Source organism: Rhododendron vialii, chromosome 12a (genome assembly GCF_030253575.1).
Source record: "Rhododendron vialii isolate Sample 1 chromosome 12a, ASM3025357v1".
NCBI lineage: Eukaryota > Viridiplantae > Streptophyta > Magnoliopsida > Ericales > Ericaceae > Rhododendron > Rhododendron vialii.
In genome coordinates, this window is record NC_080568.1 from 9,964,283 (window position 1) to 9,984,721 (window position 20,439).

At 36.9% G+C, this 20,439-nt stretch overlaps 2 protein-coding genes across 7 annotated transcripts; both read left to right on the top strand.

The window, feature by feature from the left end:
* The first annotated feature begins 6,259 nt into the window (after positions 1 to 6,259).
* Positions 6,260 to 10,070, top strand: LOC131310572 (UDP-glucose 6-dehydrogenase 5-like). Of its 3 annotated transcripts, XM_058337658.1 has the most exons (3): positions 6,260 to 6,475; positions 6,579 to 6,627; positions 8,369 to 10,070. In XM_058337658.1, exon 3 carries the CDS (start codon positions 8,380 to 8,382, stop codon positions 9,820 to 9,822), a length of 1,443 nt encoding a protein of 480 aa, XP_058193641.1. In that variant the 5' UTR covers positions 6,260 to 6,475; positions 6,579 to 6,627; positions 8,369 to 8,379; the 3' UTR covers positions 9,823 to 10,070. The 3 variants fall into 3 exon arrangements, with proteins under 3 accessions (XP_058193641.1, XP_058193640.1, XP_058193643.1); XM_058337657.1 differs by having other exon boundaries at positions 6,260 to 6,627; XM_058337660.1 differs by lacking the exons at positions 6,260 to 6,475; positions 6,579 to 6,627 and adding an exon at positions 6,634 to 7,381.
* Positions 10,071 to 10,764: 694 nt separating this feature from the next.
* LOC131310573 (putative SNAP25 homologous protein SNAP30) lies at positions 10,765 to 16,745 on the top strand. 4 transcript variants are annotated; one of them, XM_058337663.1, is made up of 7 exons: positions 10,765 to 11,112; positions 11,937 to 12,114; positions 13,047 to 13,591; positions 15,152 to 15,245; positions 15,444 to 15,571; positions 15,678 to 15,775; positions 16,416 to 16,719. In XM_058337663.1, the coding sequence occupies exons 3-7, from the start codon at positions 13,157 to 13,159 to the stop codon at positions 16,510 to 16,512; spliced, it is 852 nt and encodes a 283-aa protein (XP_058193646.1). In that variant the 5' UTR covers positions 10,765 to 11,112; positions 11,937 to 12,114; positions 13,047 to 13,156; the 3' UTR covers positions 16,513 to 16,719. The 4 variants fall into 4 exon arrangements, with proteins under 4 accessions (XP_058193646.1, XP_058193645.1, XP_058193644.1 ...); XM_058337662.1 differs by having other exon boundaries at positions 11,940 to 12,114; XM_058337664.1 differs by lacking the exon at positions 10,765 to 11,112 and adding an exon at positions 11,245 to 11,263 and having other exon boundaries at positions 11,940 to 12,114.
* The last annotated feature ends 3,694 nt before the right edge of the window (positions 16,746 to 20,439 follow it).

A 20,439-nucleotide genomic window follows, 5' to 3' on the forward strand; every position in this document is an offset into this window, starting at 1 on the left:
GGCCCAATTCGATTCGGCCCACCACAGTCACATAACACACTCTCAACAAGTATTTTAAAAAATGTTGGGAGTTTTTATTTGTATCCTAAATTATAAAATCAGTTCCTCTCTCTTCTCCCTTAATAGTTTTTGTGTCCTTTTGGAAACCAACCCATATTAAAAAAAACAAAAAAAACAATGAAAACAACAAAGATAACTTTGATAGATTAGGATAATTAATAAGATAGGGCAAATCACAGATATTTAAGTTGGATCCGAATAGCAAAAATTGAGTGATAAATATAAAATGTCCTGTTGAGAAATGAAAGGAATTTAGTCCGATTTCTGTCCGAATTTAATCCGGTAGGTTGTTGATTTCCATATGTTTTTGATGTTGTTTTTGATATGGAGCTCCGCCATTCTGAGACATCTAGTGTCTAGGCACTATAGCTGCACTTATGCCGATCCTTGTTAATAGCGGTGTGAGATGAGGGATGGCTCTTACTTAGGCGTTAGACATCAGTTTTGTCTTTTTGCTTTTCCTGTATATCATTAGCTTTAAGGTTTGGCTATGTCTCTGTATCTCTATATTCGGGTGAGAATATGTTACTGCCATATGACTTGATTTGTATTCCAGTGATAATCTGTAGATGCTGTATGACTTTTATGAATGGATATGCTTCTTTCGTTGACCAAAAAAAACCCACTCATATCTTATTGCCTTTGCCCCTGTCTCTAACATCGCCTATTATCAACAAGCAAGCAATGGAGATGAAGATTTAGTTTTTTTCTATGTTTTCATCACCTTTGATTGTCATTAATTATCCTTATATGATTTATATACGTCCACAATGTCGTTAATAGATAAGACCTTCACATCTACATGTATTATTCTTAATTACCGTCTTTTATTGACTCCATTTGATTTGTTAATTTCATTTTGCCAAATCGTCTCTCATATACTTTAAAATAGTAACAATTTTTGCTTATTTGCACTTTGCAATTCTGTCAACTTGTCACCATTGTAAACCCCAAGGAAATTGGTCAAATGGTTGTGAAAAACAAACAAATAGGAGTAAGTGTTAAAAATAAATAATAAAAAAACTTGTCACCATCGTATTTGTGCATTGAGTTGTGTCAATCTCATCAATCGTTAATGTCGTCTATCATTATTGTCAATCCCCATTCTAGAAACATTTTTAAAAAATAATCAGCTTATTTCACATTTTCAAACTCAAAAATAATGTAAATAAAAATTAATTTTTTGATTTTTTTTGCACCGTATAAAAGATTTTGATGAGATCTATCAAACAAGATCCATATTAGTAGAAAAATTATTTGCATTAAACACATTATTTTTGAGCTTAAAATTATCTTCTTAAAAAATAAGTACTTATTTGAAGTTATGGAACGGAGAGTAAAATTTATCACTAATTTTTTTTACAATCGATGAAGTCATTAGCTCTATAGAGGTTATCAAATTACATGTGGTGGGCCTTAGTGTTATTATTTAAAATACAATCTTGCAAATTGCACAAGCATTCGAACTTTTAAAATGGAATTGTGCAAGCCGTGCGTCCAAAGATGTGATCGATATAGAAAAAGAAAAAAAAAGAAAAAAAGAAAAAGAGCGCCGTTAAAAAAAATAGAAAAAGAAAGTGAGAGTGCATTAAAACCGTAATTTATTTAATAATCCATTTTATAGAAAATTAGTTTTAGGTCCATGTAAATTTCCTAAGCCCACAAGTCCACATATTAATTTTGTAAGGTTTCAAACCATTTTAGGGTACCCTAGGGTTTAGACACTTTCATAAGATTTTATGGTGCATTTTTTTTTATTATAGGTAGGGAACCCTAGGGTAGGGTAGATTACCTATCATGGGATACCCTAGGGTTTAGGCACTTTTATAGGGTTTTAGGGTGTATTTTCCTATTATGGGATTTTAGTGGTTTAGCCATTTTCATTTTGGGTTTTAAGCACTTTCATTGGGTACCCTAGGATTTAGGATGTGTGGACTTGTGGCTTTACAAAACTATTAGATGGACTTATGAGCTTGTGAAATGTCTATAGTGGACCTATCACTAAATCTCCAAATATTTTACACCTTGAAGATTTCCCAATTGAGAGAGAGAGAGAGAGCGAGCTTCTTCGGTTGGGGATTTTGGTTTTGGACTTTTCTCAACGGTCTCCAATAAAATTTTTCTCAATTATTTCTCTCACTATCTCTCGCCACTCATTACCTAAAATCAAAACCAAAATCAACATAATGTGGGAGTGTGAAAGTCACATATTCAGCTTCGAACATTGGTTTAATCAATCCAATTGTGGGCTATATGCCCAGAAAAATTCCCCATCTCTCTTTTTGTATTTTTAGTGTTACAAAAAGGAGAAATGGTTGGTTCGTTTGAGAGTTGCCACCTGGGTTTCGAAAAAGATTAACCCCGAGAAACCGTTTATTTGAAAAATGTGACTCTTTTGCCCTTTTAAAAAGGTTTTGGTCTATTGAAAACAGAGAGTTTTGGGTTCAGGAGCCAGGTTACGAGAGGGAAAGGTTTTGTTTGGAAAAGCACCCCCCTCGCCCGATAAAATCGGTCTTTACTAATACTTGTGGGATTTGAAAAATCATTTTATTGCTTAACTTTTAATGCCATATAAACAGTTTATAGCATGTAAACAATTCAATTGCAGCAAATATGAGCATGAACATGCATGCTTGGAATGTAAACAATTAATTCAAAAAATAACCAGGATTAGCATTCTGTTCCACGAGAACAATACCGTACGGTAGAAGGGTGTGTCGTACGGCACTGGATTTGGTGGTCAATATTGCACAAAGGACAGCTTTAGCATGTGGACAGGTTATATCAGAAAACAAATATTGGTAAGCATGCTTTGATTAAACACTTAACGAAAGAAGTAAATAAAGAATATTTTCCACCGCAAACACCACCCTACGGCACTGGTTCTCATGGTCCGCAGTTTGAAAACAAGGTTAAACAAGATTATCTGGCATGTGATAATTACAGAATGCATGCATGGTTTATACATGAAATAACTAATGCTTATTTCAAAAGGGAATATAAAACTAAAATGCTTTGTTAATCAAAAACAACTTAGCACGGCATATGTTACTATTAAAGCATAAAATAGTACTTCATTGCATATTAGTAATCATGAAAAGGAGAAAGGATGAGATGGAAAACAGAACCTGTCCCCCCTTAAGAGTTTCTGCCGTACGGCAGTATTATGTGTGTGGTAGAGATATATGGGGTGTCGACTTTATTTTCTTGCGATTGCTTAAATCATAGGTTCAAAACTGGTATGAGGAACCAGTCTGTACCTAGTGATTTTTCTTCAGATTACAGAGACAAGTAGTGGACAAAAGATTTATACCTCTTGAAGCAAAACCTTTCTTTGGAAAACTGTGACAATTGCAAAGTCTTTTGACACGAGCTTGAACAAATTTGTGGACTTTAGTACGCTGTGATGACAAGGTGCGAGACCTAAACCGTGGGTTGCCTTCAAAGAATGATTTTTGGACTTGGCTTTTGAAAGAGGATGATGCTTTTGGTGTTTGAAAGAAGTATGAAAACAAGTATGGATTTTTCTAAGCATTTGGGAACTGTTTTTGATTGATAAAACTGAATTTCTCTCTTCTTCTCCAAAGAAAAATGTTCTCTCTCTCTCTCTCTCTCTCTCTCTCTCTCTCTCTTCAAAAATGTTGTATATCTCACTCTTTCTTTTTCTTCCAAAAAAATTGTGTATCTTGTCTAATGATAGGGGGAGGTATTTATAGGGTAAAAATGGCTTGGAAATCAAGCAAACTTGGCTTGCAAGCCAAGCATTTCGGTCTTCAACTGATTACCGCCTTCCTGACATTTCTGACCAAAAGTTAGTCCATCGTACGGCACTGTACGACACTAAATATCCAACCGACTTAAGTTAAGGAGGTTAAAAACTCTACCGTCTGGTAGAAATATGTCCACTGTACGGCACAATTGACCACCGTACGGTATGACTGCTCAAAAGACTGAACTTCGAATGGCCGCCCCGGACACTCCCGAACTCGGTTTTGGGTGTTCTTTGAACCGTTGGAAAGCTCGTTAAGTCTACTTTCTAACCCAAGTGGTTTGGATAAAAATAATTTTGTACATCAGAAGATATGACGATTTTACCCTCAGGTGGTCGGAAAAGAAGTCGTTTAGGCAAAATCCTTGTATCTCCCTCATTTCAAATCGGATTAAGGCTTATTATATATCGATAAAGAGGGTTTTGAATGTACTAGAATATGGTGGACTCCAAACATAAAAATAAGGAAGTTTGACTTATGAAAAATGGGCTGAAATCAAACTAAACCGAAGACCGATAGTGCCACGATGGCCAAAACACGTACTCACTCATTCTAAGTGTTACTTGGCACTGTCATACCAAGTTCTAAGGTGTTTCCTCACTCCTTTGAGTACAAAGAGCTTTGTTTAAAGTTTTTCAAGGCACGTTTTCATCATTGGAAAGCTTATTGGCCACTTGTCTATGGTTTTCGAAAGGTAGCGCTCCAAAATGTTTATATCAATCCAAAGGTTTAAATCATTCTTTGTTTATCATCATTGGGGACTTAAAAAGGTGTCTGGGATTTCCAAATTGGGGTGTCTACACCAATCTTAAGTAGGTTAATTTTATTTTTTTTTAAATATTGAGAATTAAAAGAGTAAGTAGTAGTTTGTTCAAATTTGGTATGAAAGTTTAACAAGCTCCAAACAAAATATTCAAGCTTGATTTGTTTTCGTAATGAACTTATCTCAAACGAACTTATAATGAGCGATTAAGTCTCGAAAATAAAATGGTTGTCGAAAAAAAAAAAAACTCTATCCAAGAGAAGGAAACGTGTTTTGGGTTGTTTGGGATAGTGTGAGTAGCAAAAACAATTTATGGTTAGTTAGATTTTTTTTTGAAAAATTATTATTTTTGAACAGAGGTTATTAGATTTGCAATAATGCTACACACATAACAAAAATGTACAGATTTTGTGAATAGATTTGTTGTGGAGCCCACTACGGGTCTTACACAAACAATCCGAGCTGTTCATTAAATGTAAAACATTTTTTCAATAGCTCCCGCAAAAAATAAACTCAATCCGATACTTATAGGTGCTAGATTTAATCATCTAACTTTACATTCTAATTTCAGGATAATGAAAAATTAGATGATTGAATTTAGCACCTGTAGGTATCGGAATGAGCTGATTTTTTACAAGGACCCTTGAAAAAATATTTTATATTTAATGAACGGCTCGAATCGTTTGTATTGAATCTAGAGTGGGACTCACACATGAATCTGTGCATAGTATGTGTGGAAAAAGTCTCTGTGAAGGTAGATTTTAGTCACATAAATTTTCAAAATTATATCATCTTCAAAAATTACAAAATATCTAGAGCTCTAGCTTTCATTCCTTGGGCCTCCTTAGGCTAAATAAGTCAAGGTGACTTATTTTTGTCCTTATTTAAATTTTTTTTTGAATTTGTTAATTTTTCATTAATTTTTTGAAGTTATTGCTTTGTCATGACGAAAGGAATTTAAAAGTAAAAAAATTACTATCAAAGTCTAATTTTTTTTAATAAAAATGAAAATAAGCCAATAAGCCAATTTTTTCGTCTTTATTAAAAAAATTGAATTTCTATCTTGATTTTTTATTTTTTAGATTTTTCTCGTCATGATAAAGCAATAATTCTTAAAAAATCAACCAAAAACTAACAAATGCAATTTTTTTTAAATAAAGACAAAAAATAAGCTGAAAACCCCCTGATCCGCACTCTCATAAATTTTACTAATAAATAAAGAAATTTGATTTCCGCCCTCCAAGAAAGACCGGAGGCGCTCTAAACTTGTTTCTTTCTACCATTCAAAATAATCTGCTGCATTTGCAACCCAAAACCAAATCAAGAACCATTTTGTACATGATTGTGTGGGACCCATTTAGAAGTCCCGCACAAATGATTCGAACCGTTCAAAAATTATAAAATATTTTTTTAATTAATCTTGAAAAATTTAGCACAATTGGATTTTTTTAAGTAATTGATCTAATTTGTTCCATTTTCCATTCAGAATTCAAGACCCTAAATTCTAAAATAATCTTGAACGGTTTGGATCAGATCATTTATTTTATTTTATTTTTTTTAAGATCAATTAAAAAATTATTTTATAATTTTTGAACGGTTCGGATCGTTTTTACATGACTTCTAAGTGCCCACACAATCTTGTGCAAAATGATTCTTGATTTGATTTAAATACGTAGTAGAAATGTAGTTCGAAATTCGTGTTCACGCTCTTGCAGACATACACGCGCACACACGAATTATGTGATTAGGGGTAAAGATTGCACGGTTATGGTCTCATCCAAGAGAAAGGAAACGTCTTCAACGTGACTTGTTTAACTTGCAAGGATGATCGCTTCTCTCTTTCATACATCCTTGTGGATCTCCCCATTCTTCGGCTGTAGAGGTTAGACCCTCTTTCACTCTCCTCCTAGATCCGCACAACTCTCATTGTAAGGATTTCTCAGATCCATTCTCTCTCTTACTTCCTCTCTCACATCCCATTGCAGTGCTTGATCCCATCTTTGCCCTGTTGGAAACCCACGATCATAAGGAAAGGTAATGCCTGGTTTCTGTTTTAAACGTGTATATGTGTGTATATTTCTCTGTTGGGTTTATTTTTGTGGGTACTTGATGGTTCGTAGATTTGGTACCCTCGGGTGGCTTATACATTTGTCATTTTGTATTTGGTGGTCTTATTGATGGGCTTGATGTTTTTGAAGGGACAGATTTCTTGATGTTTCGGATTAGATCTGATTTGTGGAAATATTTAGATACAACGGTTATTTGTACATTGGAATGCTCCCCTAACAGGCTAACACGTATGTGGGACCCACTAGACCAGATGTGAGAGGGCATTACTAATAACAGTCGATTCCAAAAAAAAAATTCTTAGATGTTTTATTTGGGGTTCTGAAAATGGAAGGATCATTTGGAATCACTAGTTGAAGGGCTTGTTTAATCAAGCAGTCTCTGCTTTGTTAACCTAGTAATTCATTTGTTTTTTTTATTGTCATATGTGCAAACCGGATAGTTGGAAGATCAGGGAATATGGATTGTGTTCTATACTACCACATTGCTGTTGTACATCTGATTTCCTTATGCATCTGATCTGTCTCCGTTGGTGTGATCATCATTCCTGGATACTCGATTTGGATTTCCCTTCTTATCTGATGAATACGGCAGTACCTTCAAACTTTTTGCTGATGCTGAGTATTAGGATTTAGGGCCAATAAACGAGCCAAACTACTAGAGTTCGTGTTCACTCAGTAATAGCTCATTCATGGTCTGTTTGTTACGTAAACGGCCCAAGGTTAAACATTTTTTAAAGCTATGCGGCTCGTTTGGTTTGTGATATCTAAAAATTTCTAGATGCTCGAGATCTACTCTTGATTAGCTCGGTTAAAGATTGTTGAGATTGGCATATCTGGCAGACACGGCAAGCTTGAGCATTTTTGGAACTTCTTATATTTTCAAAACATGTGTCAGCAATGCAGTGGTGGTCTCATTTAATATAAAATTGTTCTTTACGTATTTGAAAGTGAGTTTTCATTCTGATTGTGAGGAATGGGTGTTTCTGATTATTTGTATATATGGACAACTTGTTGGATAGGGTTAAAATCTTAAAACTCGTCTCATCTCAACCTTCTTACCAATTACTTGGGGTTTTTGGTTACATTAAATGCATTTTTACTCCTATTGGCAGTATTCAGAAGCCACATCCTTAGGTGGGGTCCATTAGTGTACAATTTTGTTCAATCCATCTGGGGTGAAAAGGGGTATTTCATAATTTCTACTACTTCACAAAAGTTGGCATCTACTAATGGAATCTATTGAGAGGAAAGATGTGTTGATTAGAAGAATTTTGATTAACCGATTAACCTGTTCCTTAATGCAGCAAGTTGATCGGCGATTAAGTATTAACATAATGACATTCATTCTAAATAGTTTGAGTTTAGTACTATGACATAGTACGAATACATCTCTGGCACTTGCTGGAAACCTACCTAGAATAGTTAGTAACCATGTTTCCCAGTGATTGTATTTGACATGCATGGGAATCACGCGTCTCTACAAAAAAATGTTTCTCGCACAAATTTAGTTGCAAATTGATTTCACAATTATTTATCACTGAATTAACCCTTTGAATTTTATACTTTCCGACCAAATTTATAATTGGCAAAGAAAACCACATATGTTGAGATCTATCTTTTGCTTATTGAAAGATACACATGTATGTACCTTTAAATGGAGTTCTTCTAATTATGTTCACCTTGTTTTATGCTTTGGAGCATTTCAGACTAAATAAAAATGGTGAAGATTTGTTGCATTGGAGCTGGTTATGTTGGGGGGCCCACCATGGCTGTGATAGCACTAAAGTGCCCGTCAATTGAAGTGGTAGTTGTTGACATTTCTGTACCAAGAATCACTGCTTGGAACAGTGACCACCTCCCCATTTATGAGCCAGGCCTCGATGAAGTGGTGAAGGAATGCAGAGGGAAGAACCTCTTTTTTAGTACTGAAGTTGAAAAACATGTTTCAGAAGCAGACATTGTGTTTGTTTCAGTTAACACTCCAACCAAAACCCAAGGCCTTGGAGCCGGAAAAGCTGCCGATCTTACATATTGGGAGAGTGCTGCCCGTATGATTGCAGAAGTGTCAAAATCTGACAAAATCGTCGTCGAGAAATCAACAGTCCCTGTTAAAACTGCCGAGGCAATAGAAAAGATACTGACCCACAACAGCAAGGGGATCAACTTTCAAATTCTGTCCAACCCAGAATTCCTTGCAGAAGGAACTGCAATAGTTGACCTCTTCAATCCCGATCGTGTGCTCATCGGAGGTAGGGAGACCCCAGGAGGTGAGAAGGCAGTCAAAGCATTGAAAGATGTATATGCAAATTGGGTTCCCGAAGAAAGGATTATTTGCACTAATCTCTGGTCTGCTGAGCTGTCCAAGCTCGCCGCTAATGCTTTCTTGGCACAGAGGATTTCATCGGTAAACGCCATGTCAGCTCTCTGTGAGGCAACAGGTGCTGATGTCTCCGAAGTGGCGCATGCGGTAGGAAAAGACACGAGAATCGGGCCAAAGTTTCTAAATGCTAGTGTTGGTTTTGGTGGTTCTTGTTTCCAGAAGGATATACTGAACTTGGTCTATATTTGCGAGTGCAATGGCCTTCCTGAGGTTGCAAACTACTGGAAACAGGTCATTAAAGTAAACGACTACCAAAAGACCCGTTTTGTGAACAGGGTTGTTGCCTCTATGTTCAACACTGTCTCAGGCAAGAAAGTAGCCATTCTGGGATTTGCATTCAAGAAGGATACTGGTGATACGAGGGAGACCCCAGCCATTGATGTGTGTAAAGGGCTTTTGGGGGATAAAGCCATGCTGAGCATATACGACCCACAAGTTACTGAAGACCAGATTCAAAGGGATCTTGCAATGAACAAGTTTGATTGGGATCACCCGTCTCATCTTCAGCCTGTCAGTCCTACCGCAATCAAGTCGCTCAGTGTTGTTTGGGATGCATATAATGCGACCAAAGATGCTCATGCTGTTTGTATTTTGACTGAGTGGGATGAGTTCAGATCGCTGGATTACCAGAGGATTTATGATAATATGCAGAAACCTGCGTTTTTGTTTGATGGTAGGAACGTTGTCGACGCGAAGAAGCTTAGGGAAATTGGTTTCATTGTTTACTCCATCGGTAAGCCATTGGATCAGTGGCTTAAGGACATGCCTGCCATCGCATAGAGAACGTGAATCTATATGCTGGAATGGCTTCTGAGCAGTCACCGTTAGAATTAGTAAATGGATAGTAAATGGAAATCGGTTAGTTTATTAGAACATCTAGGCAAAACATTAGCTTAATGCTTTTAAGTTATCTTCGTAGACTATGTATTCGTTTATGCGAATTCTAGAAGGTAATTCAGTATGCGCATTTTAAGGCTGTTCTTTGATTGTTTAGTTCAATAAATTCAGAACTCAATGAATTTTAAAAATGCTTCAATGAATTTTTGAAATGTCTTTCTGTGTCTGATTTGCGCTTGACTATGCATTAACATTGCTGTGAAATTTATCATTGGTTACCCTAAAATTTTCTGAGGTGGTTCTCTTTGATATCATAAGTTCATGTTTGGCAATACCTTCGTTGGCTGCTGAATCTTTTAGGGTTCGCCTCTGGTCACTAGCGACATTCTTCACAGATAGGCTTTTGCTCAAACGAAGCGAAACATTGACGTGTTTTCTGTACATTTGGTTGTGACAAACAAAACTCCGGATTCAATTTGAATGAGAAAGTGATGAGAATGGTGAAGCAGAGATTGATTTCTCTCTCCCTACTTCTAGATTTTCAAATAGCACCAAAATATATTGATGAGTTGTCTTGTTTAAAAAGGTCTAACTAATATCTTTTCAAATATGTTAATTGGATGAAAATGAATTAAAATACTAGGGGTTAGTATAACATTTAAAAGTGCAGAAATAAAATAAAATGAAGAATGCACTCCATTTTTTGGAGAATTCAATATGAAGAACGAAAAGTGATTTTTCAATTTGAAGGAAGAAAATAAATACCCATGTTGGAGGCCAACCATTAAGTAGAAATGAATGCTCTTATTTAGAACTTGAAGAAAATGGGAGAAAAGAAGAGAAAGGAAAATAGGAGGAAAATAACAGAAAATTTATATTGTGCACCATTCTAATTTTGTTTTTTTGTTTTATTTTCTGTCGTCCTATTTTCTACTGTATTTTCTGTCCTCTTCGTTTGTTTTCTTTTCCTCAAGTTTGAAACAAAGCAGAAGGCTGTTACAAAATGATCGGCCTTGAAAGCCCACATCATGAAATCAGTTTGTTAATTCAGTTTCACGGGTCTACCTTGTTTCCCGCCCCACAAAACTCCTTACAGTCCCATATTTGGAATCTGCCTCTCTCTCTCTCTCTCTCTCTCTCTCTCTCTCTCTCTCTGGGCATAGGACACAAGTGAATGTCTCATCCATTTCTGAGTTTAATTCGCTCATACTCATTTTTCTTTTCTTATCTCAGGTAATCATCCTTCATCCCCTCTCTTAATTCCTTGAGTTCTGGGTCTTTATTGTAAACCCTTTTGCCATTTCTAATTGTTTATTTGCTTAGACAACATGATTGCATACCCAATTGCAACACATAGGACTCCTATTTTGGAGGTGTTATTTGGGTGCGAGCCGAATAAATTTGGTCCTATTTTGCTTTTTGATTCACCTTCATTATTAATTGCGCCTCATCTCATCTGGGAATTATTTTTGACAATTTGTGCTTGTTTTTTGTTCACTCATAAATTTGCGAGTTATTAATTTATCTGTATGCATGTGTTTCTTGGATCATCTCCTCTCCATACTCCCATTTTGTAGTCCTTTCTACCGAGTACGTAAACATGATCTCAACCGTTAATGTCCCAAAAAAGGCAAAGAAGAATATGCATGCAGAAATTTAATTTGATCGGATATTGATAGATATGTGAATAACTTGCATATTGTCCTGTAAATTTTATGGTTTAAGTTGAGAATATATTTACCATTCATTTTACATGACAAAATGCAACTTGTTCATGTGTCTATGAATATCTGATCAAACTGGTTTTTGCAGACATGTTTTCCTTTGCATATTCTACGAGATGATGGTCCAGATCTTGATTGTGGGCCTAGGATGGCTCACAAAGTAGGAATATGGAGCCATGGAGGGGTATGGAGGGATTGAGTATGGAGAGGAGATGAACCCGTATTTCTTTCTTACATTTGTATTCCCTGAAAAAATTGCTCTTATAGTGAATAATGGGTTTGATTTGCTATGTCTAATTAACTGATCAAACCCTATTTTACTCTACTCTATAGCAGTTAATCAATGAGTCAACAATGAGCACATAAGCAACCAAGAACAAGAATACATGTGGAAAATCTCAAATGCAGGAGAAAAATCATGGGAGTGAAACAATCACCAGCACAATGGTGGTACAAGGGATCTTAAAGTAAAAACCACTCCGTCTCCACACCTTTACAGCCTCTTTGGATGGTGAGAAAAGAAACGGTAGCAATAGCATAATTATTTCAGTTATTTGGATGACCGAAAGAAATGAGAAATAGTGAGAAAGGACAAGAAGTAAAGAAAAAACGATGAATCTTCACGGGTTTCATTTTGTTTCGCACCTAATCTCACCGGAATACTGCAATCCTTTCTTTTCTCTCCCTTTCTCACAATTCGGAGGGCTAAGGACCTAAGCTTCCCTTGCCATGTCTACATTCGTGGCTTCTTGTGCTTCACAGAACCCTTGAATCCGCGAGCTCTCCTCAAGCCTATCGAAATTAACCGCAGACTTTGAAAAACATTAGCTCAAATCATCAACTCCGACTTTAGCCTAGGTATACCCCTCACAATCCTCCCCTCCCCCCAGCTCTCCATTAGCTTTGAAATCGCCATCAAAGCTCATCAACTTGAATGTAGAAAGATGAAATCACACTGGGAGATCTTCAGTACCCCAAGTATCCATAGGCCTAAGCAAATTTGTGAGTGTTCTTATAGGAAGATTTGGAACAGGTTTACTATAAATGACGTCGTACTTTAACTCTCAACATCAACTAAAGTAAAAACTTGTCTCAACTCAATATGGCATGCAAGATTAAAAATGAATAATTATTTGTCGCACACAATTGCCAACCTAAGGAGGGGATTCTAAGAGCCAAAGATTCAATTAGTTTTGTTCAAATTCCTTCTATTTCCTATGCATCACATGTTTTCCTTCCATGATAATTCCTACTTCAAGATCCGTAAAAGGTGATACTTTTGCAGTTAGTTTTCAGTGTCTGATCGATTTTTGTATGTTTGAGACAAAACTATTTTGGAGATGCTACTTCTACACACACAAACACAAAGGCTGTTAATCTGTAAAGAACGCAAAGTACATTGTTACTAATGGATTTTTTTCCTTTTCATTTGGATTTCCTCAGATGCAATTATTGGATTTCGTACCCTGCCATCACGTACTCTCTTGATATCTTTCCTTTGAACCGAGTTCTTGCCTTCATTTGTTGTCTATATTATCTTCTTATCCTCAAAGATGTTTGGGTTTATGAAATCACCGGGCAATAAGGTTTCTAACCCTTCAAGTTCTAACCCTTTTCACTCTGATACCGAATCGGATGCGAAGAGAAAAATTGGGAGAAGAACTTCTTCTGAACCCGTGCTCCTTACTCCAAACTGCAAGTCCAACCCTTTTGACGACGATGATGATGGTCGGAAAAAGACAGTTAGGAACAAACACAAAAAAGGTTATAGTGACTCAGAAGACCTGGATGGCATGTCCGTGCAAGAATTAGAGAGTTATGCTGTGAACAGGGCTGAGGATACTTCTAAGTCAGTGAACAATTGCCTGAAAATTGCAGAGGATATCAGACAGGATGCCACAAGGACCCTGGACACTTTGCATCAGCAGGGTGAGCAAATCCATCGCACCCACGTGATGGCCACTGATATGGACAAAGATTTGCAGAAGGTAACATCACTTTCTCTCACAAAATTTTATTTAAATGTTGCTGGACAACAGCAAAATGAAATTCTGTAGATTATTAGTGTTGTAGCTGCATGGATGGTTCTGGAACAAAAGTGGAATTCTCTTTTAAAAGACATGTATTTTGCAGTATGGATCTTGCATTTTTGTATTCTAGCTGTTTGGCTGGCCACTGGTTGTGGAATGAGCCAAAATGCATTATCAGTCATGAACCCGAGAATGCAAAATCCAAAAAGAACCTCGAGAGGAGCTTTTCGGATTCTCAATATTGTTTTCTACCCCACTATTCTGCAAAAATATATTATGCCTATATCATCCAAACACTTTTAGAGATTCTTATTTTGATCCAAAAATTCATGATCTAAGATCCAGAAACCAAAATCTTAAAGATAATTGGCTCCCAAATACCCCCAAAACTTGGAGGTTATTTTTGCTTGAAACAGAATGAAAACTTTTCATTTGGTACTTTCTCGGTAACATTTGATGTGGTTGAGTACAGTTTTGGTCATTTATCTTTGCCGTACAATTTAAAGAAGGCTTATATAGAGCACAACTCTGCTTTTAAGTGTGTGTCTAGACATCAAACAATTATGAACACTGGGATATCGTTCTTACATTAGAACCACAAGTGCATCAATTCACGGATACTTAAGACCGAATAAGTTACATCTGCAGTGTATGTGTAACTGGTTTTTGGACTATACTAGCTTTTTTTGCTTCAGTTGTGCGTGTAACGACCAAAATACAAAATTTTCTCTTATGCTCTGTGTATCCTTCCATGCATCTCTGTTTTTTTCACTGGACTATAAAAAGAGTCTTGAAATGAGGTTGTAGCACTGACTTTATAGCATTCTTCTAGTAGAGCTTCTTACGAAAACCTTACAAGGTTTTATACCAATCATGTTCACTCTTCAGCCACTTTCATTTCAGATGAGAATCAGGAATTAGAGAGCTCCACAAGGAATCTATTCTATGCTGCTACTGTAGTCTTGCAGCCAAATTTGTTTGGAATCAAATATGCATCTTTAGGAACGTTCCTTGGATTGGGATGTTGACATTAATTGCAAGTTTTCAATCTCAATCATAGGCTTATTTCATTCTTTCCTTCTGTATCTATCACTTTGCAAGCAATGAGGAAGAATTACTCACAATTCTTTAGGCATTGTAGCTACTAAGTCAACAAAAGAACCTTCGATAAAGGCAGATGAGGAGAAGATATATAAGAGTTTGTTCCACAATACTTAAATACTACATCCCAAACTAGTATGTGAGACTGGCAGCCTCTACTGTCATCACCAGTTAGTTTTGAGTTGGAATGCTTTAAAAGTTTTCATTGACAGGTTATGTTATTTCCCAAGGATAGTTTTGGACCTCAAGTTTTATTGGGTTCTTTAGGGAGTGCCTATATAACCCAATGGTTAGCCTTCTATTAGATTTTCACTTTCATTAGTTTTCTGGATTTCTCTGTCTTTAACTAGTGATTGACCAACAGGTAGCATCTTTGATAGTCATGCACGTTAATTTCTCGATGCACATTAATTTCAGGGCGAGAAGTTGTTGGGAAATCTTGGGGGCATGTTCTCTATGCCTTGGAAGCCAAAGAAGACGCGAGATATTTCAGGGCCTGTAATCTCTAAAGGTTTCAGCACCCCCTTCTTAACCCATATTTAATTCATGCGTAGTTTGGTCCATTCCTTTACCAATTTCTCTTTTGTTTGCAACTGTGATAGCACCATATGTTGTTTGTATGAGGAAGTGAAGAAATGTGATTAAGATGCATGGCCTATTGACCTGGAGATTATTCCTGCATTTGATATATTGTTATGCGGTTCACCAGATGAATATTTTAAAGAGAAGAAAAGCAAGGAGCAGCGGGAAAAGTTGGGCTTAGCTCCAGCACCCAAGGGACGGTCTGCTTCTCGGACACCTCCTCCTGAACCAACAAACGCCTTACAGCAAGTTGAGGTACGTCAATACGTGTCTGTGATTATTGATTTCTCAAGTCTATGAGGAACAAAATTTGCACTCGTTGAGTCATTGATCTCATTTTCCTTGCGTTTGTTGAAACCAGTTGGAGAAGGCGAAGCAAGACGATGCACTGTCCGATCTAAGCGACATCTTAGGTGACCTTAAGGGTATGGCCGTTGGCATGGGAACTGAACTTAACAAGTGAGTTGCATTCTCTCTATCCCATTATAATGGTTCCTTTCTGGATTGATCTTTGCCACTTTCTTATTAGTTTTCACTTTTCAGTTGTAAACTGAAACATAATAGCTTTGTTACATCGAAAATACTTCCGTTTTTTGCTTAAAAGGCATCTGAGTGAAGTGGCCCTCATTTTGCTTCCACACATGGTATGGGCTAAACAAACTGTCACAGGTGTAGAGGACTGTGGTCTTTAAGGCTGTGTTTGGATCTTGGACTTGGGGAGCCATTGTGTACTGAATTAAAAGGTTATCGGAAAATGACCGTCAACAGTATGTAAATTTTCCCCAATCTTTTCTTCTCCCTTTTCTTTCCCTTCAAAGTTCAAAGCATCAAACACAACCCAAGTGAATTTGGCTTTCAAAGCAATATCCAACTGATAACCTTTAAAAGAAGTTTTTGAGTTTGGCTAAATGGTTGTCTTCAAACACCAAAAATACATCTCCCAGTTGTGTCAAGTGTTTCCAGCCTTTTTCGTTTAATAACAAGATGATGATTGATGTGCATCGCGAATTCAGTGTTACTTTTGCTTTTTCAGTTTGCTTGTACTGATGAAATTACTGTTTAGCACATAAATATTTTGAGTAACCTGGTGTTAATGCAGGCAAAATAAGGCTCTTGATCACCTTCACGACGATGTGGAGGAACTGAACTCTCGAGTCAAAGGTGCAAATCAACGCGCACGTCGTTTGGTTGGCTAGTGAACAAAAACTTGGCCAGAAGTTCCAGAATTGCTCCACCAACTGTTCTTTACCCCTTCAATCTTTTTCCTCCTAATTGATTTTCCATTTTCCCTGTTGACATCTGGGATTTTACCTTCTGTACAACAAATGCTAAAAGCAGATTATTTTTACGTTTTTTTCCAGTAAAATGTAAGTAAAATCGCTCTCTTTCACATTTAATTTAGTATTAGAAAAAAACAAAGCACTCTCTTTCTCTTTTTCTCTGTTGTCCATCTCCATCGCCATGTAAATTGTACTCCTCCGTTCCATATTGAGAGTCTGACTTTTCCTCTCTTGCTATTTTTCAAATAAAAATCACTTACTTTTTGTGTATAATTTTTTGAATTTTTTCGCACTATATTAAAGATCTTGAGTAGTACTTCAATTTGGTGCAAAAAAATTCGAAAAATTATACACGGAATTAGTTGATTTTTTGATTTGAAAAATGACACGACTTTTCGTGGTGAACTTTCAATATGAAATGGAATGAGTACAAGGGATCCTTGTAATGCGCGCCGTAAAAGTGGCGTAGTGCATCTCAATGAGCTTCGTAGAAATGTAGTGTTCGCCTGTACGGCAAGACTCTATAAGGTACGATTCAAATCACAAAAACGATATTTCGATGGAGCCCATTGAGGTCCATTGCAACCGGTAGAGCATGTTTGTTAAGGGTCTAAGGGAGAAAGACACAAATAAAGAGTCTCATTTCGCCAGGATAAAATATGACCTTTCCCTCCTCGGTCCAAAATTGGCCTTTGTGCATCATATACACGATGAGATTTTGGACATTCGGTACCATTGTTTACCGATATATCGTCGAAAGATATTGTTAGATATATAGCCGTATCATCAACACCGTTACGTTACTTGATACCAGAATTTTATGTAAGTGAATTGATATATATGTATGTATATATATATGTACGTATGTAGAGATACGCACACTACTCGAAATAAGCGTGACCCCTTTCATGACCAGATTCTCAATTGCCGACTCCAGAAAAATCGCTTTCCTCTCCCAATCAGTAATTTCATCATGTGTCCCCTGCCTCTGCTATAACCCCCTCTATCTGCTTCAGTCTCTCTCACCTCTCCCTTTCCAACTCCTCTCTCTCTCTCTAACCACATTCCCCTCTCTCTCTCTCTCTCCATAATCGCACCCAATGAAGATCTCTCTCTCTCCAACAATGAAACCCATTACTTGGCTTCAAATTGCGACGTTTTTCCTTCTACTCGTATTCTCATCATCATTATCAACTACCCAACTCATTAACCCACGTACCATTTGCTACGAGCCACCAAGAATCGGCCGCCACCTCCCGCCACCGCCCTTCTCACCGCCTCCACCGCCATCACCGCTAGATGAAATCGATCCGAGATACGGTGTGGAGAAGAGATTGGTTCCTTCCGGTCCCAACCCTCTTCATAACTAAAAAAAAACAACCCACTTCTTAATAATCAAGAACTCATCTCGTTCTTGATATTTTTCGTTTTCCTCTTATATGATAGTTCTAGTCCTCAATATATATAGATAGAAAAATAAGAGCTCTTGGTTTTCTTCCTCTGTTACTGAAACCTTGTCTTGTTATGGAGATTGCTACTTCCACGCTCGTTTTCGAACTGATTGTCCGGTCTTGGGTGGTAGTGAAGTAGAGTTGTTGGTGGGATCAGCAAAAAACAAAATGGGAAGTAGTAGTAGTCGTCTGTGTAGAAGGGAGTTAGTATTTGTCGGCAGTTTGCTTCCTCTGTTTCTTGGCCGTTTCTTGCAAGGAGATTGCTGTTTCCAAGTTTGTTTTTGGAATTAACTAATCGACAGCGAAGAGAAACTTGGTGGAATCAGGAAAAATAAGGTTGGAAATAGTTTTGTGCAGTAAGTAAGAAAGAAAAGGGGTTTCTTCGTTTGCTTCCTCTGTTTCTCGACTGTGGCTTGTGAAGGAGGTTGCTACTTCCACACCTGTTTTCTTGAACTAACATGTTCGGTTCTGACTTCTGAGAGACAGAGTGGAGGACAATTCGCTGGAATCAGCAAAAACAAGCTTGGAAATGGTTTGTGCAACATCCGAAAGGGATTTCTTTGTTTGCTTCCTCTGTTTCTTGCAAGGAGGTTGCTATTTCCAGTCTTGTTTTTGAACTGACGTGTGATTCTAAGGGTGAGTGGAGAGGAATTCGGTGGAATCAGCAAAAACAAGGTTGGAAATAGTTCGTATACAGCAGTAGAAGATGTGTAATGCTGTTTCTCTTTTGTCATTTCATTATGGCCTTAATGGGGTTGGGAGGTGGGGGAGTTCAACCAAGAGAAGTCCATGAGTTTCATTAAATTTGGAGGTGGTGTTTCAATGTGGGAAGGGAAGATGCATGCCAATTCAATGGTTGGTTTTTATTGAGGGGTAAAATGGTCCTTATATAGTGTGTAGTAAGTGTGTTCATGCATAGTTCTTGGTGTTGTATAAATGAAAACAAGATTTATAGCTTTTCTCTCTTGCCGTGATTTTCTGTCTATTTGTATTTGTTTTGATAGTGTGCATGAAACTATGGTTGATTATTGGAAGTTTCGTTTTTTTTTTTTTTATCTCTACTAGGATAGGAGTATGAAACAAGCTTATTTACTTTGACGCCATAAATCTATTTATTTATCCCTCCAAAACTCCAACTTGGCTCGATAAGCTTGTATGCAGTGATCTACTCCATAATTATTATACAATTAAAACATCGGAAGAAAAGGGAAAAAGTTGATGCTCGGCAGCTCGGCTTAATTTGTGATCAACTTAATTGAAGCTCGCTAGAGATTGGCTTGATAGATTAAAAGAAGAAACTTAAGTTAGAGCACTAAGACTGGAGTGATGACTCTTTTGGTCCATGAAATCGTTCATGAAATGAAATGAATGATCGAGATTCACAATGTTGTGAAGTGGATCTGGACCATTTGATTTTCTTTACCAAAGTCTTGTATCCTAACTTTTTTGACTTTTGAAGGGTTCTCTATGTTTCATAAATGGGCTCTAGTACCTTGGACTTAAGCCTGTGCTTTTACTAGCCATGGGCCCACACTTAATCCAACCTCAAAGGCTTGTTTCATAGGAAAATGACAGCCAATGACGTGTTTTGATAATTAATACCTGTCAATGACATTTTCAGCATTAACAATTATTCTCGGCATGTTTTTGATAGGTATTAATTATCAAAACACGTCATGGACCGTCATTTTCTCTTGTTTCACTAGCAACTAGGAAAAGTTTAGGGAAAATGATAGCCCATGACGTGTTTTGATAATTAATACTTGCTAAAAATATGTTGAAAATATTTGTTAATGAGTTGTGCTAGCTGCACAGACAATGGAGTACATACTCCATGCACAGATCGTTTTGGGAGAAGTTTTGGATTGGTACTATTCTTAAACAGTTTATAGTTTATAGTTTTTGATTGGTACTATTTATACCTTCCAATCCAATAGAAGCGGACTGTTTACTAACTTTGAAAATGATGGGTGGGAAGTTTTGAAAGTATTTTTTTTTAAAGAAATCAGTAAGAAATTCATTAATATGGAGAATACAAGCTACCATATTTAACTAATACAACTGTTATATCGACCTATTACGCATGGAGATAGTGCAAGTCTTGATGTTTGGGTTGTCCAAGCTCGATCTCAAACTTGATTGTTCACTTACTATTAAGTCATAGAAAATAGAAGGGCATACAAGTATAAATAAATAAAATTAAGGTTACATTGGGCTTACATTTTTTTTTCGTTGCCCCATGGTGGGGGGTTGCCCAAGCCTGAGGTCTTGTGGGGCTTAACCTGGGGCCGGCTTTGCATAGAGAGATAGCTAACACATCCAAACAAATGAAGGATTTGAGTCCAGCGATAAATTGATCAGACGGTCAGGTGTCAGAGCCTTGCATGTTATC